General features: G+C 39.2%; 1 protein-coding gene across 2 annotated transcripts in view; it reads right to left on the bottom strand.

Moving 5' to 3' along the window:
- Positions 1–22,629, bottom strand: part of CRYBG3 (crystallin beta-gamma domain containing 3) — an 81,276-nt gene that overhangs the window by 15,872 nt on the left and 42,775 nt on the right. For both annotated transcript variants that reach the window (XM_058825710.1, XM_058825711.1), the window contains exons 5-15: positions 22,509–22,556; positions 22,050–22,165; positions 20,954–21,101; positions 14,645–14,784; positions 13,246–13,360; positions 12,182–12,217; positions 11,334–11,467; positions 9,494–9,620; positions 5,512–5,654; positions 3,886–4,012; positions 2,861–2,893 (exon numbers count right to left, since the gene is read on the bottom strand). In XM_058825710.1, coding sequence (XP_058681693.1) covers positions 2,861–2,893; positions 3,886–4,012; positions 5,512–5,654; positions 9,494–9,620; positions 11,334–11,467; positions 12,182–12,217; positions 13,246–13,360; positions 14,645–14,784; positions 20,954–21,101; positions 22,050–22,165; positions 22,509–22,556 — 1,167 coding nt within the window. The remainder of the gene's footprint in view (positions 1–2,860; positions 2,894–3,885; positions 4,013–5,511; positions 5,655–9,493; positions 9,621–11,333; positions 11,468–12,181; positions 12,218–13,245; positions 13,361–14,644; positions 14,785–20,953; positions 21,102–22,049; positions 22,166–22,508; positions 22,557–22,629) is intronic.

Raw genomic sequence — 22,629 nt, 5'->3', positions numbered from 1 at the left:
GCAAATGATTTTATGGAAAAGTTCAGTCTCTGTTTTTAAAAGAAATGAATGTTTCCTGTTAGAAAGAACAAGAAAGGCTTAAGCTGGCCTTGCAGGCTGTGAGCACTAACTGGAGCGCAGGGATCAGCTACAATAAAACAAATAAAGTGTAACTGACTTTTCTGTAAATACAACTGCACTGCTATGTCACAAAGCACCTATTTAAGCTGTAATTACATTGTATTTTCTACCCACTCATCTCCAAGCTCTTAACAAAAGGGAATATATATACATACACACTGCCTTTCTTTCAGAGGCCACGTGCTATGCAAGGCTTTTAAAAAAGATTCACAAACTCATTTTAACACAGAATTTATCTGGTAATGAATGAAGGTCTCAATTTGACAGGAGTAGGGGTGGAGCAGTGATTCCTCAGTGCAAACACTCCAACTGCAGCCATCTCCAGTTTGTCAGGGTCTGACATTAATGTGTGAGGTTTTGCTTCCCAAGAAGCCAAAGGACAGAATATTAAAGTACAAATGCAGGGTTGCACAGCAATTATCTCTGTTTTCTACATCATCTCTGCAAGTCACCTGCTGTTGAAAGAGGCTTTGTTCTTGCTGAGCAAAGCTTTATTTTAATAAATGAAATGAATGGTTTTGCAGAGTTGGTGATTTCTTACACTCTATGTAGTTCGTTTATTAGGAAGCTTGGCAGGCAGAAAAGGTCAGGGGAGTCATTCAGAGATGTAAGAAAATTTTGCTGCTTTTCAATTTCTGATAAGAACACAAATGAAAAAAAGACACACTCTTACAGACAGTGCAAACAGCTCCCTTAGTTCAGACATATGCTTATTAAAGGTGGGAGAATGTATAATGGTTCAAAATACTCAATATATGACTTACTCAAGGGTCAAACATCAGGATGTTTAAGGATTTTCAAGCTCATATGCAACATTCTTATAAGTTCCAAACTAAGAGACTGGTTTTCATGCAGAAAACTTTTATTTTACTCTGAATGTGAAATTCTTGATATTTATCTAAGGGCCTGTCTTTTACTTATCCTAAGTGACTAAATGTTTTCCCATTAAAAATTACTCAAAATATGTCCCCTCCTGTAAGAACTGTAGTGATATGAAATATGTTATTTCTTCCCTAGCCCCAAGGCAGAATCCTGTGAAAACCAGGATTGTGGTAAGTCAGGATAGTAATTTTTTTCACAAATGGTGTTAAGATTGTTATTAAAGACCACAAGAGGCAAAATTCAATTCAATACATGTCAATATTTAAAGGTGTCTGTGCATACATACACACACACACACAGAGGTTTTTTCATGTTTCTGGAAATAAAAAAACCTGTAAAGCACAACTTATTGAAACTTCAAAGGTTTGAACTGATCTTAAAGGTCTGCAACACTGGAATAACACTGCAACACTCAATAGATTTTGGGGAATCCTGAAAAAATATAAGAATTTGAGATGAAAGAAAAATTATCTTCAATGGTTTAGACCCCACCAGTTTTATCTGAGTCAGTTATTTTACCTGGTATCATTTACCAAGGCCCTCTGGTGAGCATACTTGCAAGTCTTTGGATTTGGCTGCAAACTGCCATGTGAATAGGCTGGGCAGGAAGTCAGTGTTTAAGGCTAAAATAATACACCAATTATGTCTTCAGACAGGAAACACTTCCTGTAGTGCTGGGTTAATCATAAAATGGTAGAACTGGAGAAAAAGGAGGGTGTGGTCCACCTGCTAAGTAACACAATGCACAACATTTCCCATCCAAGCAAGCAAGAGAGAAATTGTGTCCAGATGACAAAATACTTAAGTGTGCTGAAACAGAACCGCAGAGCTCTGAAATATCTTTTGTCTGAAAATAAGTCATGTTTCTTGAAATAAATGTTCCCAAATTTGCTTAATTAAAAGCATGTCAGAGAGAGCAATAAAATCACTCAGATCACTACCCAAGCTGGCAGGACAGAAAAAGATCAATCAAACAACTCATGCTGGACAAGGGAAGAGCCCTGCAGGGACAGAACACTGCAGGGAACACAGAGCACACATGGTGATGAACACAGAGCAGGGATGTGTTTCAGAAAGATAATTCAAAGGTCCATTAATGGAATATAACCTTGTAAGGTAAGGACCAGAGTGTAAGACTCTAAACTAACTCATTTTTGAGACTCAGAGTGAATTATAGGGACTGCTTTCTCTTAGTAAGGACAGAACTTTCAGGGAAACTTTCAGAATATATCATAGATTTATCACAGATTTATCATGATCAGGATGTGTCCAATTAAGCTCTGATGTTACTGTTACAAATAGGGAACCTTAAGGAGGAGTTCTACCTGCTTGGAAGACTTTGGAAAGCAGAACTACCAGTATCTAAAATAAAAACCCCAACTTCCAGGTGTTGATACATTTGAAGGTTTGAAATGTGCAGTTCAGTTTTCTGCAGTTCATATTTTCATCTTCACTTCACACATAAACACAGGAGTGATAAACTGGATGCAATGCAAAATAATGGAAAGAAAATCTGCCATAAAGAGAAGGATGAATGGATGGGATGGTGAGTTTCCAGTAACAAGAGGGAAAGAAGAGGAAAATCAATAGCTCTAGAGATCCAAAGCAATATAGGATTGCTTGCATTTTTGGGGCTAGAATACTAAAGGGTATGATCCAGAATAAAGCAAAGAGCAGAACACTTAGCAGACTTTACTTTTATCTATCTACCAGTTTCCTCCATCACTACTCTGCTGTAGCAAGGTGACAATATTCAAGTATCACCTGAAATTACTGAGATATCACCTGAAGCAAGGCATTCAACATTAATTGTTAAGGGTAGTTTAGTACTAGACACTGTTACGTAATGCCAACTTACCAAATGTGGAGGCTCATTTGTCCCAAGGGGCTCCTGCAACAATAAATATATATACACACATTAGAAAACCCCAACATTAATTACAATTAACTTCCTAGGAGACATGCCAAGTTGCCTGAAATTTGTAAAGTATGAACTCAGGAGCAGAGGTAAAAAAAAGCTTCCCAGGCTCCTGGCACAATTCTGTTCCCCAGTTTCTGCCATGAGCTGCCTCTAAGCTCACAATTACCTGCCTGACTGTTCAATGCCTTTCACACAGAGAACTTGCATCAGCATTAATTACTTCCCATAATGTGCATTACAGTCCATGTAAATGTCTCTGCATTTACTTTTGAGGCTGTTTCTTGAATAAAAGACAGAACTGAAACCAACAGAAGACATCTCTCTCAACATGTGCTCTTGAAAATAAGGTTAAGTATTCCTTTTGCGTTCCTATAATTTATTACTTATTAATAATTTATTACTTATTATCATTTAATACATATGGCTGTAGATTGCCTTTGTTTTGCATTAGGGTTTTGACAGCGCTGGCACTAATCTGCTTGGGTGAGCTGGCACTACCTTGGATTGAATAATGGATTAAAAATATTTCCTGTCTTTATTCACTGTATCTAGTACAAATATTTTAGAAGAAAAGTAAGGAAAAAAAAAACCCAACAGAATTCTGTTATGTAACAATACAGGCCAGATAAATTCTCAAGCATTTTTAAATACATTATCAATTACTATGTTTAAAGGCAAATTAATCTTTCCAGGCCAGGCTATTTTCTCCATGTATACAGTCTGCCAAAGGGAAATTCTTCTTATGAAATTTCCCTGACAATTTTCTCAAAAGACAAGAAAGTTCTGCAGTGTCCAGTCTCCATCCTGAACAGACTCACTATGCCTTCCTTGAGGGGCTTTAAATTGTTTCCAAACAGACAGGTTGTTACAATGTGGGCTCTCCTGTTTAATTATTATGGTAAGCTCTGAACTCCAAAGGTCTCATTTCTTTTAAGGTTTTCCCTTAAATTCTGGTAACTCACCAACTTAACAGGTCGAATTGACATGATGGTTTTACTAGATCCTCCCCAGTCAAGGAAGCATTTATATTTTCCTTTCTCCAGTACATATTGTTCTCCACAGAAATATTTCTGCTGATAAGCCACCCACCTGGAGAATGACACAAAAATTAAACTGAAAAAAAACATGGCATTTTTCTGCGTGGTTTGATGACAATAACAGCAAGTCAGGCACAAAACTGTCACACACTTGATTTTCTGCTTTTCCCTACTTCAACAAACACAAGATTTTGGGTTCCTGCCTTCCCACCAAATTCATTGTGAGATGATGCTCTGCTCAGAAATTCAGAGGAAACAGACTGAACTGATAACTTTTTGAAACTCTCTTAATTGAATCTTTGCCTGTTTGGCATCCCCCACACAGGGCTTTCTTGTAGCTTTTCCAGTTGGATTTAGGAAAATAGTGCAAGAAGAAAGAGAAGTAACTGAGGAAGGCTGGATGAGATCAAGCAAAAGCCTACAACAGCTGGCAGTTCAAGTTTCTCCCAGCCTGCTTTCTGTCTTGCAATTTAAGAAGAAAGAAACCCCCAACTAGAGGGTCCTTCTATCCCTACCCAGTGGCAGAAGCAGATGGGGGCTGGTTAGAAAGACACCTCTAAAGAAAGACACCTCACCCACTTTTGGAGGTGCATTCCTCTCTTACTCACCCAGCACTGGGACTGTTTTACTATGGATGTAACAGGACATGTCTTTACTCATTTTAATTCTGTCATCCACTGACTAATCTGTTTGCTACTAATTTATCTAATGTGGTTTTAACCTCCTGGTGCTACCACAGTCCCTTTAGCACAAGTTCCAGAAACTCACTGCCTCTGGTGTAGGAAAAGCTTTTTTCCTTCCACATCAAAATCTGCTTTAAAGCAATCTCCAGTTCTGTAAAGCATTTCCCCCAACTGTTGTCATGCAAGATTCTGTGAACTGCATTAATCTTGTCTTACCACCTTCAGGATTTTGCAGCTCTCATTTGTATCCCCCCTCCCCAAACAGAGTCTCAGCCTTTCATTCTTGCACCTAATCCTCATGAGACACTAATCACCCATCCCCAGATAAGTAGTTCAGGTCCCTCTTCAGATTTCCTGATCCCCATCACCCTTAGGGTAGTTATGACAATGTTAATACTGCATTTTAAAAACTACTACTAAATGTCTGAAACCGACATGATTTCACAGTGCTCTTTTCTCTTAATGTCTTTTATGTTTTAGTTTTTATAGTTCTATAAAAATTGTTTTAATTTTCAGTCCCAGCAGTCTGACTTTCATACAAATACAGCACATTTCATCCTTTCTGGACAGGCTCTACCTGTCCCAAAAATTATACCAGGTCTTGATATATCTAAAATATCTTTTCATGGAAAAATGTGACTCTGGGGGATCATCACAAGCTTCTTCTATGAACAAGAACACTTAGACCCAAATCAAGGTGCAAGCACGAGAGCCACAGAAAACTAAAATTACTATTTCCCTTCCACTCCCCAAGGAAATGGAAAGAAACACTTTTCTCCTCCAAATATTTACCATGTGGATTATACAAGAGATGCACCCAAAGGTGCACAGAAATGTTTAACAGTTCCATGTATCTGAACAGACTTACACTCCACTTTTCACAAGAATCGACCTCGTCTCGGGGCCAAATCCAGCCTGCTCCAAATCAGGGATTTCTTCATTGATGATGTCAAATGCTTTCCCATCTTCATCATCAGACTGGAAAAGTGCCACTGAAGACTCTATGAAATCCTAAGGGGCAGCATAGGAGTTAGAGGACAGTCACAGCTCAATGACTCTTCACAAGATTAAACATTTTGGGACAGAATTATAGCCAGAAAGGCAGCATTTTACAGAGCTTGAAGGGACCTGGCTCCCTGGTGTGGATCTTTATGGGATATTCTGGCATTGAAGTTCGGGAATAACTGGAAGCCTGGCAATCTGGTATGGCCTTCAGGGGTCTGCACTGAAGAGGGGAAGAGCCTGCTGGCCCTGAGCACCATCCTTTCCTCTTTGAGGATGGCTCAGAGTGCAAAGATGCCAGTGTGGGAAGGAGAAGGGTTAAGAAGAAAAGAGTTTAGCACTGATCTTCCAAAAGCCTCACAAATAACTACTCCAAGCATGACCGTGACTATATTTTTCACTAAACTTCTCCTTCCTCATCCTTTCCAGCAACATGGCAATAATTATGGAGAGGAAAAGCCTGGGCAGCATCACCTCTCCAGCACAAGGGGTTTGTACTTTTTGGATACATCCACTAAAGCTATAAATAAATCCTGCTTAACACTGTCACATTCTCTCTTACATAGCTGTGTGACACTGCTTTGTGCTTTCAGCCAGCTTCGTTTCTTGGCCACATTACTTGAACAGCCTCAGATAATTTGAATTTGGGTTTCAAATCTTCAGCTTTTTAACCACTTAGCAATTTTAAGCTCCCAGTTCAATCGCTGCTTGGGAAAACAGAAAACAACAATGCATTCACTTTACTCCTTTAACTTTGAACAGAAAGCAGGAACTCAATTTCAGTGTTTCTCAATCATTCAGCAGTGTTATAAATTGAAACTGAGTCCTGCAAATAAGAAACAATTGCTGTCAAGCAAATAACGTGGTTGTCAGAGACTCATGAACATATGAGGACTCCACCATGGGTATTATTACATTAAACACGGAGAAAACAAAGATTTAGAAAAGATTTATCAAAAAACACCTAGAAATTAAAGGCCAAAGTAAGCATGCAGTCAGATTATTTTGGCCAGGTGAACCTGATCAAACAGGCTCTTTGGAGGACACCATGTCTTTCTACAGGACACAGTCACCATGACTAATGAAAATCAAGTTTAGAATGAACACTTGATGTGGCTCAACTTCTCTGCACTGTTTACAGGACAGTAAAAGGTGATGGAACAAATTCTCGAGTAAAACTGGTTCCCTTACTGCGTTGACCACTTCCTTCCTTCATTTATTTAAACTGTTAAACTGTTGCAACTATTTCAGGTATTCACTAGAAATTAAAGTGCCAGGTCTGGAAGAATCATCATGAACAACTGCAGCTTCAGACTACTTTTTAGGAAAAAAAAAAGGAGGAAAGAACAACCAACTAATGCAGTATTAGTGCAAATGGAAACCAGCTACTCTTAAAAGTCCTAAAGCAAAAGAGTACCCTAAAAGTCATGTAGATCAAATCTACACGTCATTTCCTTAACTAAGTTTATAATATTGACATATATCCACAGTTGTAATTAAATTTAAAACATCTTTCAAATTCAGCCATCATTCTTTTCTGCCTGAACTTCCACTACAACTTCACTTACAACAAGTAATAGGAAAAATACTTTTTGAGAAAAGACTTTCAGAGCAAGGCAGATCATTTTAAACTTGAAAACATTAGAGGGAAAGCTCTGAAGGCAACATACAAAATTTGCTCTTTCACTGAGCCATGAGGAATACCAAGGGCAAACCCCAGCTTGAAATGCCTTTGCCACTGCAGAACAGAAGAAATGCCACTGTCCCCCCAGGCAGCTGACAGCCCAGACTGCTGCCTGCCCCCAGGAACGGGCTCTGCATTTGACTCAGGTGTGTTCAGCACAGATGCTGACGGGCAGCTGGCAGCAGCTGGATAAAACCATCCCATGAGATCTTTTTATCTCTGCTTCCCAAACACCCCCTGACCCCCCATCAGCCCTTGTGAGTGTTCACTGCAGGGTTATTCAAGCCAGCCAAAAGCTGAGAGCCCGCATTGAGCACACCCTCACCGTGCCTGGGGATGCGGATAACAATATCCCTGTGGATTCTGAGCCCATTGCAGCCTTTACCTTCTCCTGACAGAACTCCTGAGCTCAGGGAGCAGAGCCAAGACATTTGCTGTGCAGTGAGAGGCCTCAAGCACACAGAGTTTGGATTTACGCCCGGGTCCCCTTGAAACTGAACGTTTGGTACGAAAATATTTTTAAAATCCTGACCTTAGTATGGTATACAAAGTCACCACGGGAGCATATGGGCAGCCTGGGCACTGCCCTGTGTGCTGCACATTGCCCAGAGGGAGGCAATCTGCTGGTCAAGCCAAACAACACGGTGCCAGGGCCATTACTCATTCCATTGGCAAGCAGCTGGTTCCCTTCAGTTATGCAACAACTCGAGGGGAAATATTCCTTTTCACTTCTATTATCAATAGGTAAATATTTATACATATTGACAGGCCAAGTGGAATGATATATGTTGATATATGACTGTGAGTGATACATATTTTTAAAATGTTTAGGACTTGAGCCTTCTGACTGTTTTAGGTGCAAGTTAAATTAAATACATGACATGGAAGGTCATTCTTGCTACCCACATGCATGATTTTAACTTGTATTTATGTCCTTTGCCAAGAGAAAAATCTAAAAAGATCAACTTAAGTTGCTCAGGTACCCTATATACAGCTGGAAAAGAGAGGAAAACTAAGGATTATTCCATAATTGAACAGGATTCTGCAGATGCAAAATCCTATTGAGGTTTCTCAATCTGAAGGAACTTCTTACCTATTTTTTTCTCAGAAACCTAAAAATAAATTATTTAGAGAAGGATATTTTTCTTTAATTCAATTCATTCTCCTATCTTTATTTTGATAGATTCTGATTATAAATACAGCTTTTGCTAGGTGCCTTTCATGAAAAACAAACCTGCAAATTGTGAATTTAAGTATGGCCTTCTGGGGCTCATATTAACTTCTTATCTTAAAAAAAAAAAAAAAAAAAAAAAGACTGTTGAGACAGTGAGTTTGCTTTAAATCCCCATATTAAATTTCCACAAAATTCCTGGCTCAGGAATATCACAGCTCCTCAGATGAAGAGATGAATAATCTGACTTTACAAAACTGGGTAATATCAGAGTGAACAATCTTAGTCTCAGAAGAACTTATTCTTTGCAGCTGTATTTAATGTTCACAGAGTTGCCATTATAATAAAAATACCTTCAAACACTTATACAAACAAACAAAAAATCCAACTCAAAACAAAGGAAATTATAAAGAAGTTCTAACCCTATGTTTCCACATTGCTAAAAAGTCTAACTTTGCCTCCAATAGTAGACTCCTACAAATAGTTTTTACTATTATTTCATCCTTGCCTCCACTAAGCACATTTTAGTAGCAGGGATTTTTTTACCATGATTATTTTTGCTGCCATAATTTTCTGGCAGAAAAATCACAGACAGAGGGTAATGCTGTTTTAAGGCTTGCAACAGCTGCTGCATTGAAAAGCTATTTTTGTTTTAATCAAGAACTACTCTGTACACTCAGGCACATTATGCTTTTAAGAAAATTCCATTTGAGAGATTCAAATAGCTTGAGGTACGGGAGTGAGGTGCTTGGAAAATCTGGCAGGGTAGACAAGGAATTCTGCATGATACAATTTCTGTATGAGCTTCACAAAGACTCTTTAGAACCTGCTTCCTCCTTAGTGCAGTCTAGCTTTCAGCCAGTAGGAAGAGAATGAGGATGAACACAAAAGATGGAATGCCCAACCCAAGACAGCTGGATCACTACAAAGAATAACCTGGCTCTTTATGGACAGAGCTGGGATAATCTGTGAGAAAGGCATGTGAGTACTTACAGCCTGAAGGAAGCGGAAGGAGAGCAGGGCACTGTCACTTCCCCCCCAGGAGCATCTGTCCTCATACTCCCCCTCCTCCAGCAAGAACTGACGGCCTTTGTAACGTTCCTTGTCATAGGCAACCCATCTGTGGCAGCCCCACAACAAAAGAAAAGCCAAGTCAGTAAAGGCAAAACAACTGCACACATGATTTTCTCTAACAAAAAAAAAAAGGGAGAAGAGAACCCCCCAAAACCACTAAAATGAGTATGACAAACCCAGCCAATTAACAAAGCAATGCTTGTTTGGAGTCACAACAGGCACCCATGAAGTGTTCTTTGTGGATCAAAATCCTGCCATGTGATTCTTTATCCAACAATAGCCGATTTATGTAATGCCTCCTCTCAGCCAGCCACATTCCCAACAGCAGTATTTGGTACCACAGAGCCCAGGATGCAGCTGAATGCCCAAACTTTCAGTGATAAATACAGAAGCAGTGGATCTCTTCAGTGTGATAATAAATGATGAGACCCTACGCCTTTGCTGGAGATGGTGACAAAATTAACAGATTTCAGCAGAACGAGATTTTGCCTGTTTATATTTTTTTTGCTTTAATCTAAAACTGTATACATATAAACAGACAAGCAAATTGAAGATATAAACCATATTGTATATGAAATATGTTTTAGCAGTAAACAAATAGAAATTTTCAAAATATTTTGAATAAATAGATAAGGGTCTGTTAAAAGAAGGTGTTTCCATATCAACTTCAAATCTCTAATGGACATCAACTAAAAAATTTGCTTCCCCCACCTTTTTTCTTGTCAGCATTTCTTTCATAAAGCTCCCTTGTAAATATTAGAATTGCTGTACAAATTCTGTTGGCAGTGAAATTTGGCAGGCAGAGATAGCTTTACTTTTAGGACCATTTGGTTTACATTTATTCAGCTGTTTATGTTACCACAGCACTAAAAATAAAAGCTGCCACAACAGACAGAACAATGATTTTTAATAATCTGAGGCTTCCCAGATAGTGAACACACAATGCACTTCTGAATAGATTATCTGAGTGTGAACAATTAAGTTTGTTTTGAATTTAGTGCTCATAAAATTCTGACAGCAGCCTGAAAGGATCTATGTTATTCCATCCTTATGCTGAAGTGGAAAATCCCTTATGAAACAAAAGCAAGATTTTCTGAAAACTGTTTTATTACTGACATCTTTGGCAAAAGCAACCATCCTGCCTGCTCTCAGGCAGTCCTGTCCTGTTGGGAGAGGGTGAAAGAACAACATGAGGGGTTGGTGGGTGGTGCTGAGTTTACCTCAGAGCATCCACCTGTGACACAGGTGTGACACAGTCCTCTGTGTGTGTGAGTGTGACACAGGGAGAGGCAGGACAACACAGAATCCATCCAGTGCCTCAATTAATGGAAATAACAGCACATTCCCAATGCCAGATAACATGCAACAGCTGGCAGAGGAAAACCATTAAGACAATAAAACAGTTTGTAGGTTTCAGAGGTATTAAAATGTCAAACTGAAGACTGATCTACCCAAGGTCATTTCAGCAAATTAAGTAGAGACTATCAGAAATATAAATCAATACAAATTAAAGCTCTGTGTGAACAAAGCAGCCTAATTTATTGGCATCCAAATGGCAAACACTGACTTCACACCTTTCACTCATTTAGCTTTGGAGGCTGGTAACTAAAGAGCTGATAATAAAAGAAATATACACTCCCCTCTTTTCAAAAAGTTCTACCTGTGAAGACTACAATCATCCCTTAGTTAGCACTTTTAAGCATTTAGTTTATGCTTCCCTATTTTAAAATAAATAAATATAAAAGTGAAATATACTCACACTCCACCAATTACACGTAGTGATCCAATTTCCTGAAACTCCTCCTCACTACCAAACAGGGCTGGGACAGAAGAGATGTTTTCTGAAAACTCTTTGGACCATCCTCCAAAGTGGGTTTTCTCATATATTATTATCTAGAAAACATGATGTTGAGCTTAATCTTTCAAAAGCAGACAAGAAGCTTCTCCCTGTACTTTGCTGAAGTTATTTTTCATGACTGCAGTTAACAGCCCCTTCAAGTTCCTTATCTGCTGAATCACACAGATCAGCTATTAACAATATTTGTATCTGTTGCAGCATTTATTAGAAAAACACCCAAGTCATGCATGTATTTGTATAATTAAAAGTTACCTAAAGCAAAAGCTTTTGTAGAAAAAGGAGGAGAAAAAAAAAAAAAAGCAGCAGTAGTTTTGGATCAGCTTTCAGCTCCTCAAATCACAGAAGGATCATGGTCTCACTCACAACTGTTGTACTGGAATAAGGGCTAGCATGGAAGGGAACTATTCCTGTTCTCTTCCTCCCTTCCTCTCCTTTTCTTTTTAAACTCAGTATGTTAAATGGGAAAATCACCCCCAATCCCTTTATCATTACAGTGACTAATGTGTCAAGTCAGAAAAACTCATTTTATAGTAAATTCACACTTTGCTAGTAAGTGAAAAACAAACTGCTGGTACTTTTACACCTCATCAAACACTAAGTGAACTTGACAGCATTAAGGAATTTTTCTTCACCAGCAAGCACTGAATAGTTATCAAAGATCACACACTAAACAAAAGGAAAGCAGCTTGTATGAAGATTTCATATTCCCAATGTGCTTATATTTCATTCTGAGTGCCCTCTGTGCTTACCTTGACATTCATTGGCATTTGCACCTTTAGTCCACCCTAAAAACAGATGAGAGGAAAATTAGTTATTTATATTAAACCTCAAGTTCCATTCTGACATGTGTTTTACAGTACTATCAGAGCATGAAGTCTTTGCAATTATATTCACCACTTTCAATGCTTACCATAGATTTCAAAAGGCCAGGCACACTATAAACCTGACCTACAAACAAATCAGTGCACTGACAAACCTCAGACTGCCAGCAATTTCAAAGTATCCCTTCATGGCCTAGAATTCTACAGCAAATGTTTTTAAACTAATTGATATTGACCAATTTTTGAAATTAACTTTTAAAGCTTTGTTGTATGCATTACAAATTTCTATAGCACAATGGTGCAACACTAGAAAAAAAGAGGAAACAGCAGGAGAGAGAGAAAATAGAGTCTGACATATTTATGTTTATGGTCAAAGAGCAAATACAACAAATGCATCTTCTGTGGAAATGTGAGTGAATGATGCTCTGTGAGGGAATAAGAGACTGACCTCACTTGAGTGACTAAAGAGAAACCATTAGGTCTTATTCCTTTATGGCTTTTAAACTGTCTCTCTGTAGGCTTGCTATGTACACAGTAAAATTTGTGTTATAACCCTTCCCATCTCTTCACATGCAGATCCAAGTGCTGTCTGTCAACACAAAAACCAGCTGCACCTCTCCAGATTTGTGTGCAGAGAAATACTACTGGGTAATAAAGTCCTTATCTGGTCTTCCATTCCCAGTAGACCCTAACTGAAAAAAATAAAATAAAAAACTTTAGAAGGGCTTTCTTGTTAATTAATTGGCGTTGGGCGCAATAAAATGAAGAGCCTTTCTGTATTATCAGGCCTCCTCCCAACAACAGGAGTTCCCAGGAAGATGCTGGGGGTGCAGAAGCCTGACAAGCCACGGTGACCAAAGCAAGCACACCACGGAGGATTAACCCAGAATGAACATCAGAGCCCAAGCTGTATTTAGGTCAAAACATCTGGGAAGCAACAATAAAAAAAGGAGGGCACACAGGGGATTATCAGGGAATTGTGAAGTCCTCACCATTCTTAAGGGACGCAGAGATTTTACATCTGCTGAAGGAATTTCAGGTGGTGAATCACATTCTTCCAAAATCGTCATCTCTCCCTTGTAACTCAAGTCTGAATAAGCAAGCCATCTACAACAGTAAGGACAAATGACTCAATCAGTTCATCAATTACATTCCAAATACAAAGATCTTATTAAAATTATTTTCCTTTTGTACTCATAAGAGCTAGATAATGTTTGAGATGGCACATCAAAACAAAACTGTATTTAAATATGCTGGCAACATCACTGCTAGGAAGATCTCAAATACTTTTTCTTAGTCCAAGCTAAATATAACTGAAAGAGAAGAAAATTACCAATTTGTTCACTCAAAAAAGCCAGCTTGCTACTCTATGTGTATACAAAAACAGTCAGTAGTGAGGATGAGATGTTTCCATTGAATTTTACCTAAGATTACCACCTTATGAATTAAAAGGCTTCTTATATCAGTCCCATATAATTTTTTTCAGTGGAAGTTATTAAAGTATGATTATTTACAATAATCTTTTGGAAAGCTATTGTAATTTTGACATGAGGATTCGAATTGCTGGGAGTCCTTCAGACTGCTCTAAATCAGATAAAAAAAAGTTGAATGTAGAAGCTGGACACAGGTTTAGGAGACCACACAAGGAATGGAGCAAGAGGCATAAAGCCACACAGAAAATTACTTTCTTAAAACACCCAAGTTTTGTCAAAACTAAGACAAGACTCTGTTTATAAGTCCTTCACAACCCCAGGCTTCACAGACTTACTGTGAGATAGTGGGAAGGAAGGCTTGGCTCATGTGGAAAGGCAAGACTTGTAATAGAAGAGCTGCTGTCATCCTGCAATTACTTATGGGAAGAGCCACACAACTCCCAGACTTCAGGAACTGTGATGTTTTGGCCCAGGGAACAACAGCCCATTCTGCTCAATACAGGAAGTTCTGGGCTGCCCAGGGGCCTGTGTCATACTGCATCACCTCCCTCCAGAATGTCAGGATCTGGCTGTAGCTTGAGAAATGCTTGGGCGATGTAACACTCATATTCTGGTGCTCAGCCACAGTATTATGGTTGTAACAGGGTGGGTGACTCAGGAGAAGTATCTGTTCTCCAATGAAATAAAAGCTAATTATAGCTGAGTTGCTTCCTTTATTTATAAAGCTACTCAAATATGGAATTACTGAAGAGGTCTGCCAGCAACTAGGAAAAAATGCCTTCAAACTAGGAGCCCACAGAACACAATGCTGACACATAGGGCTGGGAATATTAAATGTATGTTTACTAATTTCTGGCAAAACCCCCCAAATATTGTTCATGTTACTGACTGATTTTCATCCCCTGATATTACTCTTCTACCTGCTGGCAAAATGCTGCTAAAAAGGTTCAGTACTTACACTCCTGATCTGACTCTTATACAAGGGTTTTTCTCAACATCCAGCTCTTCTAAATTGGCAGCTGCTCCCTGTATGCAGATGGGAAATCCCTCTGTACTACCAGCTGCCAGGCAGAACTCCACCTCTGGAATGCCACAGTCCTGTGGAAACAAACCAAAGGGTAATGTTTATCCACACTTGCAGACTCTGCCTCCAAACATTCCCTTTTTTGCCCCATCTTCTCACCCTTCTCCAGCCTTCATATGATGGAAGGGTTTTATTCTTTTTAAAATGGAGGCTGGAATTTTTAGAAAAGCCAAGGGAGGTAAATTTCCAGCTCCCACTAATTTTCAAAGAAGAAATTTATTGCTGTCAGGCTACTTGCATAAAGGCCAGTTTAAATATTCTCCAACCAAAGGACTGAACAACTTCATAAGATTGACTTCTTTTCTAAAAGGCAAGGCTTCTATCACACACATGATGCTTCCATTACCTAAAACTTTCCAGAAATATCCATTACATTCCCACCTCTGCCCCTCCACAACAATTAAGTTCTGTAATGCAGAATGCAACTACAGTATCAAGCCATACGAGTTCAATGTTTTTGTTGTGCTAAATAAATCTGCAGCATTTTAGATGAAGAAGAAAAAAAAGATCAGTATTAAAAACATCTATTCTGTTAAGTAGGCACTTTAGCAATTTTCCTGTTACCACAGAGGTAACAGGAAATTTCATTGCTGGAGGTTTACTACTAAGAGATACTACAGGAGAGCAACCTGTTGACCACATGCTCCACTCTAGAATTTGCAGGGATTTTATTGAGCCACCCTCATTTTGCAGTATTTATATAACAAGCATTGCTAACACTTTGTTCCCCAGCACTCAAGCACACCCTGAACCAACGAGGATCTGCAAATCCCTGTTTCAGCAAGGTGTTCCAGACCAATGGAAGGCAGCTCACGCGCGCAGCTGGAAAACTTCACTTCTCAGCCACAACCTCCCAGAACACTTCCCCTTCTCCTCCTCACCCACAAGCCCATTTGCTTTAAAATAGAGGGCTTGAACAGCATATAAAGATTCCCAAAATCCTAACGTGGCTGGGGAAGATGCCCCTTTCATGTGTGCTAGAGAAGAGGGATGAGTGGTGGTCTCTGAAGGTGTCCCCAGGGAAGCACCCAATTTCTGGATGTGGGGAGGAGCCAGGAGGGGCACACTGTGACACAGATCCTGCAAGGACTGTGGTTTCTGAAAGGAAGAACACAAGAGCTTGCAGGGAAACCCAGCAACAGGGCACAAAAGCCCTGGAAGTTACAGCTCCTCATCTTGTGACAGCACCTGCAGTGCTCTCCTTTTGCACGTGGGTTTTTAGTGGGGTTTTCATGGGGCGACATCCCACTTCTTGTTCACGGCATTTTTCATTAGCTATTGAACTGTCAGCACTAAGTGTGGCAATTAGAATGGATGCACTTGAGGATATTGTTTCACTTTCCTCCCGAGACCTGAGGTAACACAGTAAGACTGCCTTGGCAACTCTCCCTCCTGCACAGTCACGTTTCCTCTGCATTGTACCTTACAAACAATGCTCACTCTTTGTTTTTAGAGCAGAAGCTGCAACACCGGAATTTTTGTTTTCAGATTAACAAACCCAGAGAAACCAGGAAAAAAGACTTTTAAGTACAATGCTGCTTTATGGGAACATGCTAAGGAACTCCATTCCTCAATTCTAAGCGCATTGCTAGACAAGATTAAAAAAAAAATAAAATCGCCCCATAGTTCTCACACGTGTATGTATCTTACTAAATCAAAGTTGAGAAATACTTGAAGTTTGTGGTTTTTTTTCTAAAAATATCTGATATGTAAGAAGGCTGAAATTCATAAATTCAGTAATAAAGCTTGATTCAAAAAATTGAAGTTGCACCTAGAAGAATTCCACAAATAATGATGCCAGACTCCTAATGGCTTCAGAGAAATTCTGAAACTAAGTATCTACAAGACTAGACAAGTAGCAAAATAAAAGTATCTGCCTGAGGGCCCAGACAGAAGAGGAGATGGAGTATGCTTAATTTTAATTGTTTTTCATTTAAGATTGGCAAGAGGCAGTCTGTAAGCTCTTTTCAAGTCTGCTCTCCTGACTCTGAAGCTCAAGAGGCAGTCTCCAGCTCAAGAGATGACAAATGTGCCAGGGGAGGTAAAGCACAAACACTCATATTAAAGTCTCTCCTATTTATCACCACCTCTCTCCAGTCAGATTTTGAAAGCAATAAAAAACCTCTACTCATAGTGATTGTATTTTTGTGTGTGTTCTACATTAAGTCCACAAATTTCTTTCATAAAGTGTCACACAATTAACTAAGGTTTTCATCAAAACCAATTAAAATATTTATTTTTAAAGGCGGTAACATGGTCGAGCAAGAAGTATATCATATTTTCTAAGCACATTTTTTAAAGTCACAAATACACATTTTGACTAAAATAAGGAGTTCAATTTACCTGTACTGATGCACAGACCGCAGAGAATGGTAACATTTATTATTACTGTGCCATGCCATTAATCTATACAATTAAAGCATGCAAATTTAGCTTGGTAAATATTGGCCCCCAGCATGTTCATATTTGCCCGAGCATATTTAACAGCCCTCATAACTTTCAGAGGCTCCTTTAACATTCCCAATGAAGCCACCATCTTTAGAAACAAAATGAAAACCATACAAATATGACAGCAGTCAGGTGGAGACCCTTCAGTCTGAAGCCCTGACATCTGCAAGGAGTCAAGATTTGGAAATAAGATACACACATGCACAACTATTATCATGCAAAACTGCTACCACAGTATTCCAGCCCAGATCCCAAACTGGAAGGTTTCTCCCTAAAGCCACCCCCCATCACAAGCAGTCCAAACTCACACACTCATTGTCCTACAGACACATCAGGCAGAACCAGAACCAAAAGCAGGGCAAACACATTAGGCAGCTGTGCTCATTTCCAGTGCTAACACACAACCAGCAAATGCTCAGGTAGATCACAGCCTCCAGGCATCCCTCTCTGCCTGCCTTACTCTGTGGTATCCTCCTGCAGCCTCCACGCAGTCATCCTGGAATGCCTGTGCTTCCCTCGTGGGCTTTAGGGAGCTGGGATGTCTACAAAGCAGTGGAACACCTACAGACACCTCCAGAAGAGTAACATGGCCCTCAGCAGAAAGGGGAAAGCTCCTTCTGAAGAGGATTAACACAACCCTTAAGCCTTTAGCACTACATATTCCTCTTCAGTGGCATCTCTGACATTTTTCTAGCCTGACCAAGAGGTCCAGCAGAAATGACAGACCAAAAAAAGCCTTTGACCCCCTCAAGGTGCTCTTGGTTGATTATCCTTCCTCTGGATTTAGGATTACAGCCCTAACAGCTCCAGCAGGGCTAAATAAACTCAGCACTGTTGAGACTTCTTGGATCTGTCAGCTGAGGTGATCAAATCAGCCTGTTTAACTGGGGTAGATCTGTGTCAACAGCAGGACAAAGAATGACTGAAGTCTGGCTTCTTAAGGGAAATGCCAAAACAAGGATGAGAGAAGAGACTATTGAAAACCAGGCCTAATTAGTTCTGGTATTAACATGATTGCTTTGTAATGTCTAGACACCATTTTACTTTAAATACACATTTTGTCTTTAGGATGCTATCTGCTTCTGGAGGTGGTTTTTTTTTGTTGTTGTTTTTTTGACCTGTTGGTCCTTCAGGCTTTTTTACCCATTCATAATTCTTGCTCCCAGTGCTCCAGCACTGTACCACTCTTGCTACCACTCACCACCACCAAACCCTGCTACAGAACTTAGCAGGGGTGGCAAATGAAATCATACAAAGGAAATAAATGATTACTGTCCTGTAAAGAACCAGCCAGCAAGTGAGACTATCTGAAGCTGCTGAGTGTCTTCCTGTGGCATCTGACAAAGTCCCTGCTTAAATTATTAGCTTCTTTTCACCAGAAAAACCACACAGCAAAAGAAACACACCCTTCCTGTAATAGTGTGAACAATCCCATTACAAAGAGCTTTGCTTAAGGAGACTCCACAAGGAATCCAGGTAATCCCTGCCTAACCATCTTGCTGACAGTGATTATAAAATGCTGTTTCAGATCCCTTGCCACCTTGCAAAATAATGGTTCACAAGACTATTCCAGAATGGAGGTGACAGGAACTCTTCTTAGCCCTTGTTTTTGGGAACAAAATATGTAGCACTCTGGGTTTCAGAAAGGAAAAAAGCCCAACGTGCAAAAAAGCAAAAATATGTGTTTACAGTAGGCCAGAGAAATGACCTGGCTGAACAGACTGTGCTGCAGGAGCTGCACCAACCTGGGCGTGCAGGCAGACTTTGAGGAGATCAATCTCCACATCATTTCAGACAGGTCTTCATTTTACTGGTTGCACAATCTGTTTCTTTGGAATCTCCTCCCCACAATTTTCTTGAAATTAAATACACATGGATACACCTAATGCACATCCATGGTTAGCCAGGCCACAAGCTAACCAAAAATTTAACAGAATCTCTGCTTTTTGGGGAGGCTTGAAGCCAAATCAAGAGCACAAAGCTACTGGCAGACTGTTCTTCAGACAATATGCTAGTAAAAAAAAAATGTACCTCCTACAGTTTCCTTAGTACAAAACTGTTTCTCCTCTTATTGGCAAGCTGTTTTCTTCTCAAATATTTAGTCCATGTTCAAATCTGTTAACTCACATCAACTGAGCAGCCATTAAACAAAGACCATTGAAAAACTACTTGAAAAATTGGAAGACAAGTCAAACAACCTGGACACAGAGCCAGTATGGCCAAACTACCCTGGAGAAAAGACACTGACAGCCTATGAAAAAGAAAAGGCAGTAAAACACACACACACGAGCTGCCTGAAAAAGAATCCGCTATTTGTCAAATAAAAACAAAGCCTATATTTTCCAGAAAAATAAATAAATAGGGTAGCACTTTGGGAAATGACCTTCCAAAAGCAGTTCCACAGCAGCTAAAAAACAACCTAAAAAAGTAGAGATGCCTTCATGAATCAAGGTGTAGAAGACAAAACCTGGCTGGTGAGGGCACTAAACTCACCAACCACACCTGCTAAAGGTTTCATTTACACGAGGAAAGTGTTGATTACTGAACAAGTGTAAAGTAACAAAGCTTTCCATCTGTGTTCTACATAAATGAACCACAGACTGGGAGAACAAAAGTCAAAGCTATTTAGCTGTACTGCAAAGGTTTTTATCAAGCATGATGAAGTTAAACAAGTATCTTTCCTATCCAAGAGTCTTCTTTCATAACCAAGACCCATCCAGCTTCCCTTGGCTGTTACTGTGGAATACTTTCATTTATTTAGTTGTCTTCCATATTATTGATCAACATTCATATTGCGTATTGATCAAAGGTTTTTAATATGTTTAGCTCAAATAATGTTAACTTAATTATTCTTGCCTTCAGTCAGCCTCTTTTGAATTAATTAATTTCTAAGTTTTTTAAGCGAATGAAAAAGCATTTCTAATTGTTATGACAATATGCCCCTGTACTGATGACAAAAAAGTTATCAATTTTAAAATGACCTCTATACCAGCAGAAAACAGAGAAACCACTTTACTGAAAATCTTTCACATTGTGATACAAATGATAATCCAGTCACAGCAAAGGCCACTGCCCTGTGAGCAACTGGAATGTTGCACTGAACAACGAGACCACTAAGTCTTCTTAAATCACAAGATCTGGAAAATATATTCCTCATTCAGTGAATAACAATGGATGCATTATATTTAGTTTTAGATATTTGATTCTTATCTCTTCAACAAAAAGCCTTCTAAACTGATGGCTGTAGGCAGAGCTACATGCTGTAGGTGTACACTGGTCTAAGTGCAGATTCTACAGATGGCACAAAAGCTGTAGAGGGAATGGCAGCAGTTTGTGGAGGCTACACTGTACAAACAGGATTGGAAACCCAACTACTACTGAAGCAGATGCCATACAGACACAGCAGACAGCTTAAGATAAAAACTTCTTCCAAAAAATGAATTGATTCAATTTAATTTCAAATAAGTGGATAGGTAAACATCTAAAAGCAGGGGAGCCTGTGTCACATGAGGGTGGTGGCAAAGAAAAATAATCCACCTGCTCAGTAACTCAGGAAGAAAGGGAAATTTAGCAGCAAAAGCCCTGGAATTTATCACCTAGAAAGTGAAAAAACTGAGTCACAGCAAATGTGGATAAAGTCAGGAACATGACACACACACTGTCATTGCTGGTAATACACCAGTGTGACCAACAAATCAATTATGCATGTGAGAATATTGTGGAGAAAGTCTGTACCTTTGTTACGTGTTTGATGGAACCAACTGTGAGGTTTCTTTGATGATGTTTTATGCCTGGGAGATCCCAAAGGTGATCCAGCACAGCTTCTCCTTCTTCTAGTACATGTCTTCGACCTTGGAACTTTGGTTTCTCATAAAAAATCCAACTGCAATTATGATAAAATTAACTGAGTCATTGCTGGTAGAGCATATCTGATGGAAAGCCCAGGAAAAAGCTCTTCTTACCAAAACAAATATCACATCTTTCTTATGCTGTCCCTCAGTATTCACTTTGGTATTGAAAAGTAAAATATACAGTTCTTCTCCAGAATAAAATATAAAATAAAAATGCAGCTAAACTACAATGTGAATGAGCAGCCTTATTTTACCAGGCCAAATATACTAACTGTCACATCAAAATGTGTCCTGTTCAGGCAGACACTATAAAAGGCAGAAAACATACTAATAATGGCATTCAGAATTCCTTAGGATGTGAAAGAAATGTATGCACAACCACACAAGGCTGCCTGAAAACTGCATAAATGTGACATACATGGCTGACAGTCAGAAACATTCCCTGTAAGGTTCACCAATTAAATCTGACACAGACCTGGCCCCAGCTTCCCAAAGCAAACTGAGGAACACTTGCAAACCTAAAGGTCCTTGTATATATCCTTCTGTAGCCACACTCCTTTCAATGCCACATTGAAACCAGCAGCTGAGAATGTTCATTTGATGGTCATTTTACAACAGCTACTGTATAATGAAACGGAACTGCAAAAATCCACCTTTTTTTTTTCAATTCACATATTTCTAGTCATGATTATGGCTGCACTGGCTCAGCACTTCAGGCAAGAGCTCTAAACTCACTTGAGGCTCTATTAGAAACGTCCTGTTTGAAGCTAGCTCCCAGGAGAAACAATATTTTTTTTTTTTTAGTGCAGCATTTAAAACTTTGTTTTATGATTTTTCACTGGTTTCAGTCTAATTATAAAGCAAGAAAAAGACACTACTGCAGATGGGACATGTGTCATAAATAAAAGAAATAAAAACACAAGAGGAACACACAGGCAGTCTTTTGGAAAGACTATTTAAATATGACCTGGATTTCTTACCATCCTCTAATTATCCTAAGTACTGTTCCAATGGGAAAGATCCATGATGAGGCATCTAGCACATCTGAATGAACTTCTTGTTTACTTTTGTTGCCACAAGTATCATAAATAATCATCTGAAACAATACACAATGCATGCAAATGAGGGCCCATTTCAACACAGAGCACAGTTATTTTTTTGCTTGCAATTTGTGCCCACCCAACTGAGAGGCTGCACAGTTTCTTCCTTTATGAAACACTCTATTCAATGAAAACAATTGCTGAGAAAGACAGTAAAATTACTAGTGGCAGGATTTTAAATAATATATTCTCACTGCTAGCATGGGGAAGTACATGCTATTAATACATAAAAATACATAAAATTAGACTAACAACTTCAGATGCTTTCTTTTCAAAAATTACAGTATGACAAATTGTTCCATGTATCATATTGATTTATGTGGCACAAACTCTGCTTACCTTCCCTGGTCTTGGGTTGTATTTGAGATTTGCTCTGTCAATGATGTTCTGAAATTAAAAGGACATGGCAAACAACTATTAACAGCTACAACAGTGGCACAAAGCACAGGCAGATTATTCT

This window comes from Ammospiza caudacuta, chromosome 2, assembly GCF_027887145.1.
Source record: "Ammospiza caudacuta isolate bAmmCau1 chromosome 2, bAmmCau1.pri, whole genome shotgun sequence".
NCBI classification, from domain to species: domain Eukaryota; kingdom Metazoa; phylum Chordata; class Aves; order Passeriformes; family Passerellidae; genus Ammospiza; species Ammospiza caudacuta.
The sequence above is the reverse complement of the archived record's forward strand: the minus strand, read 5'-3'. Positions and strand labels throughout refer to the sequence as shown.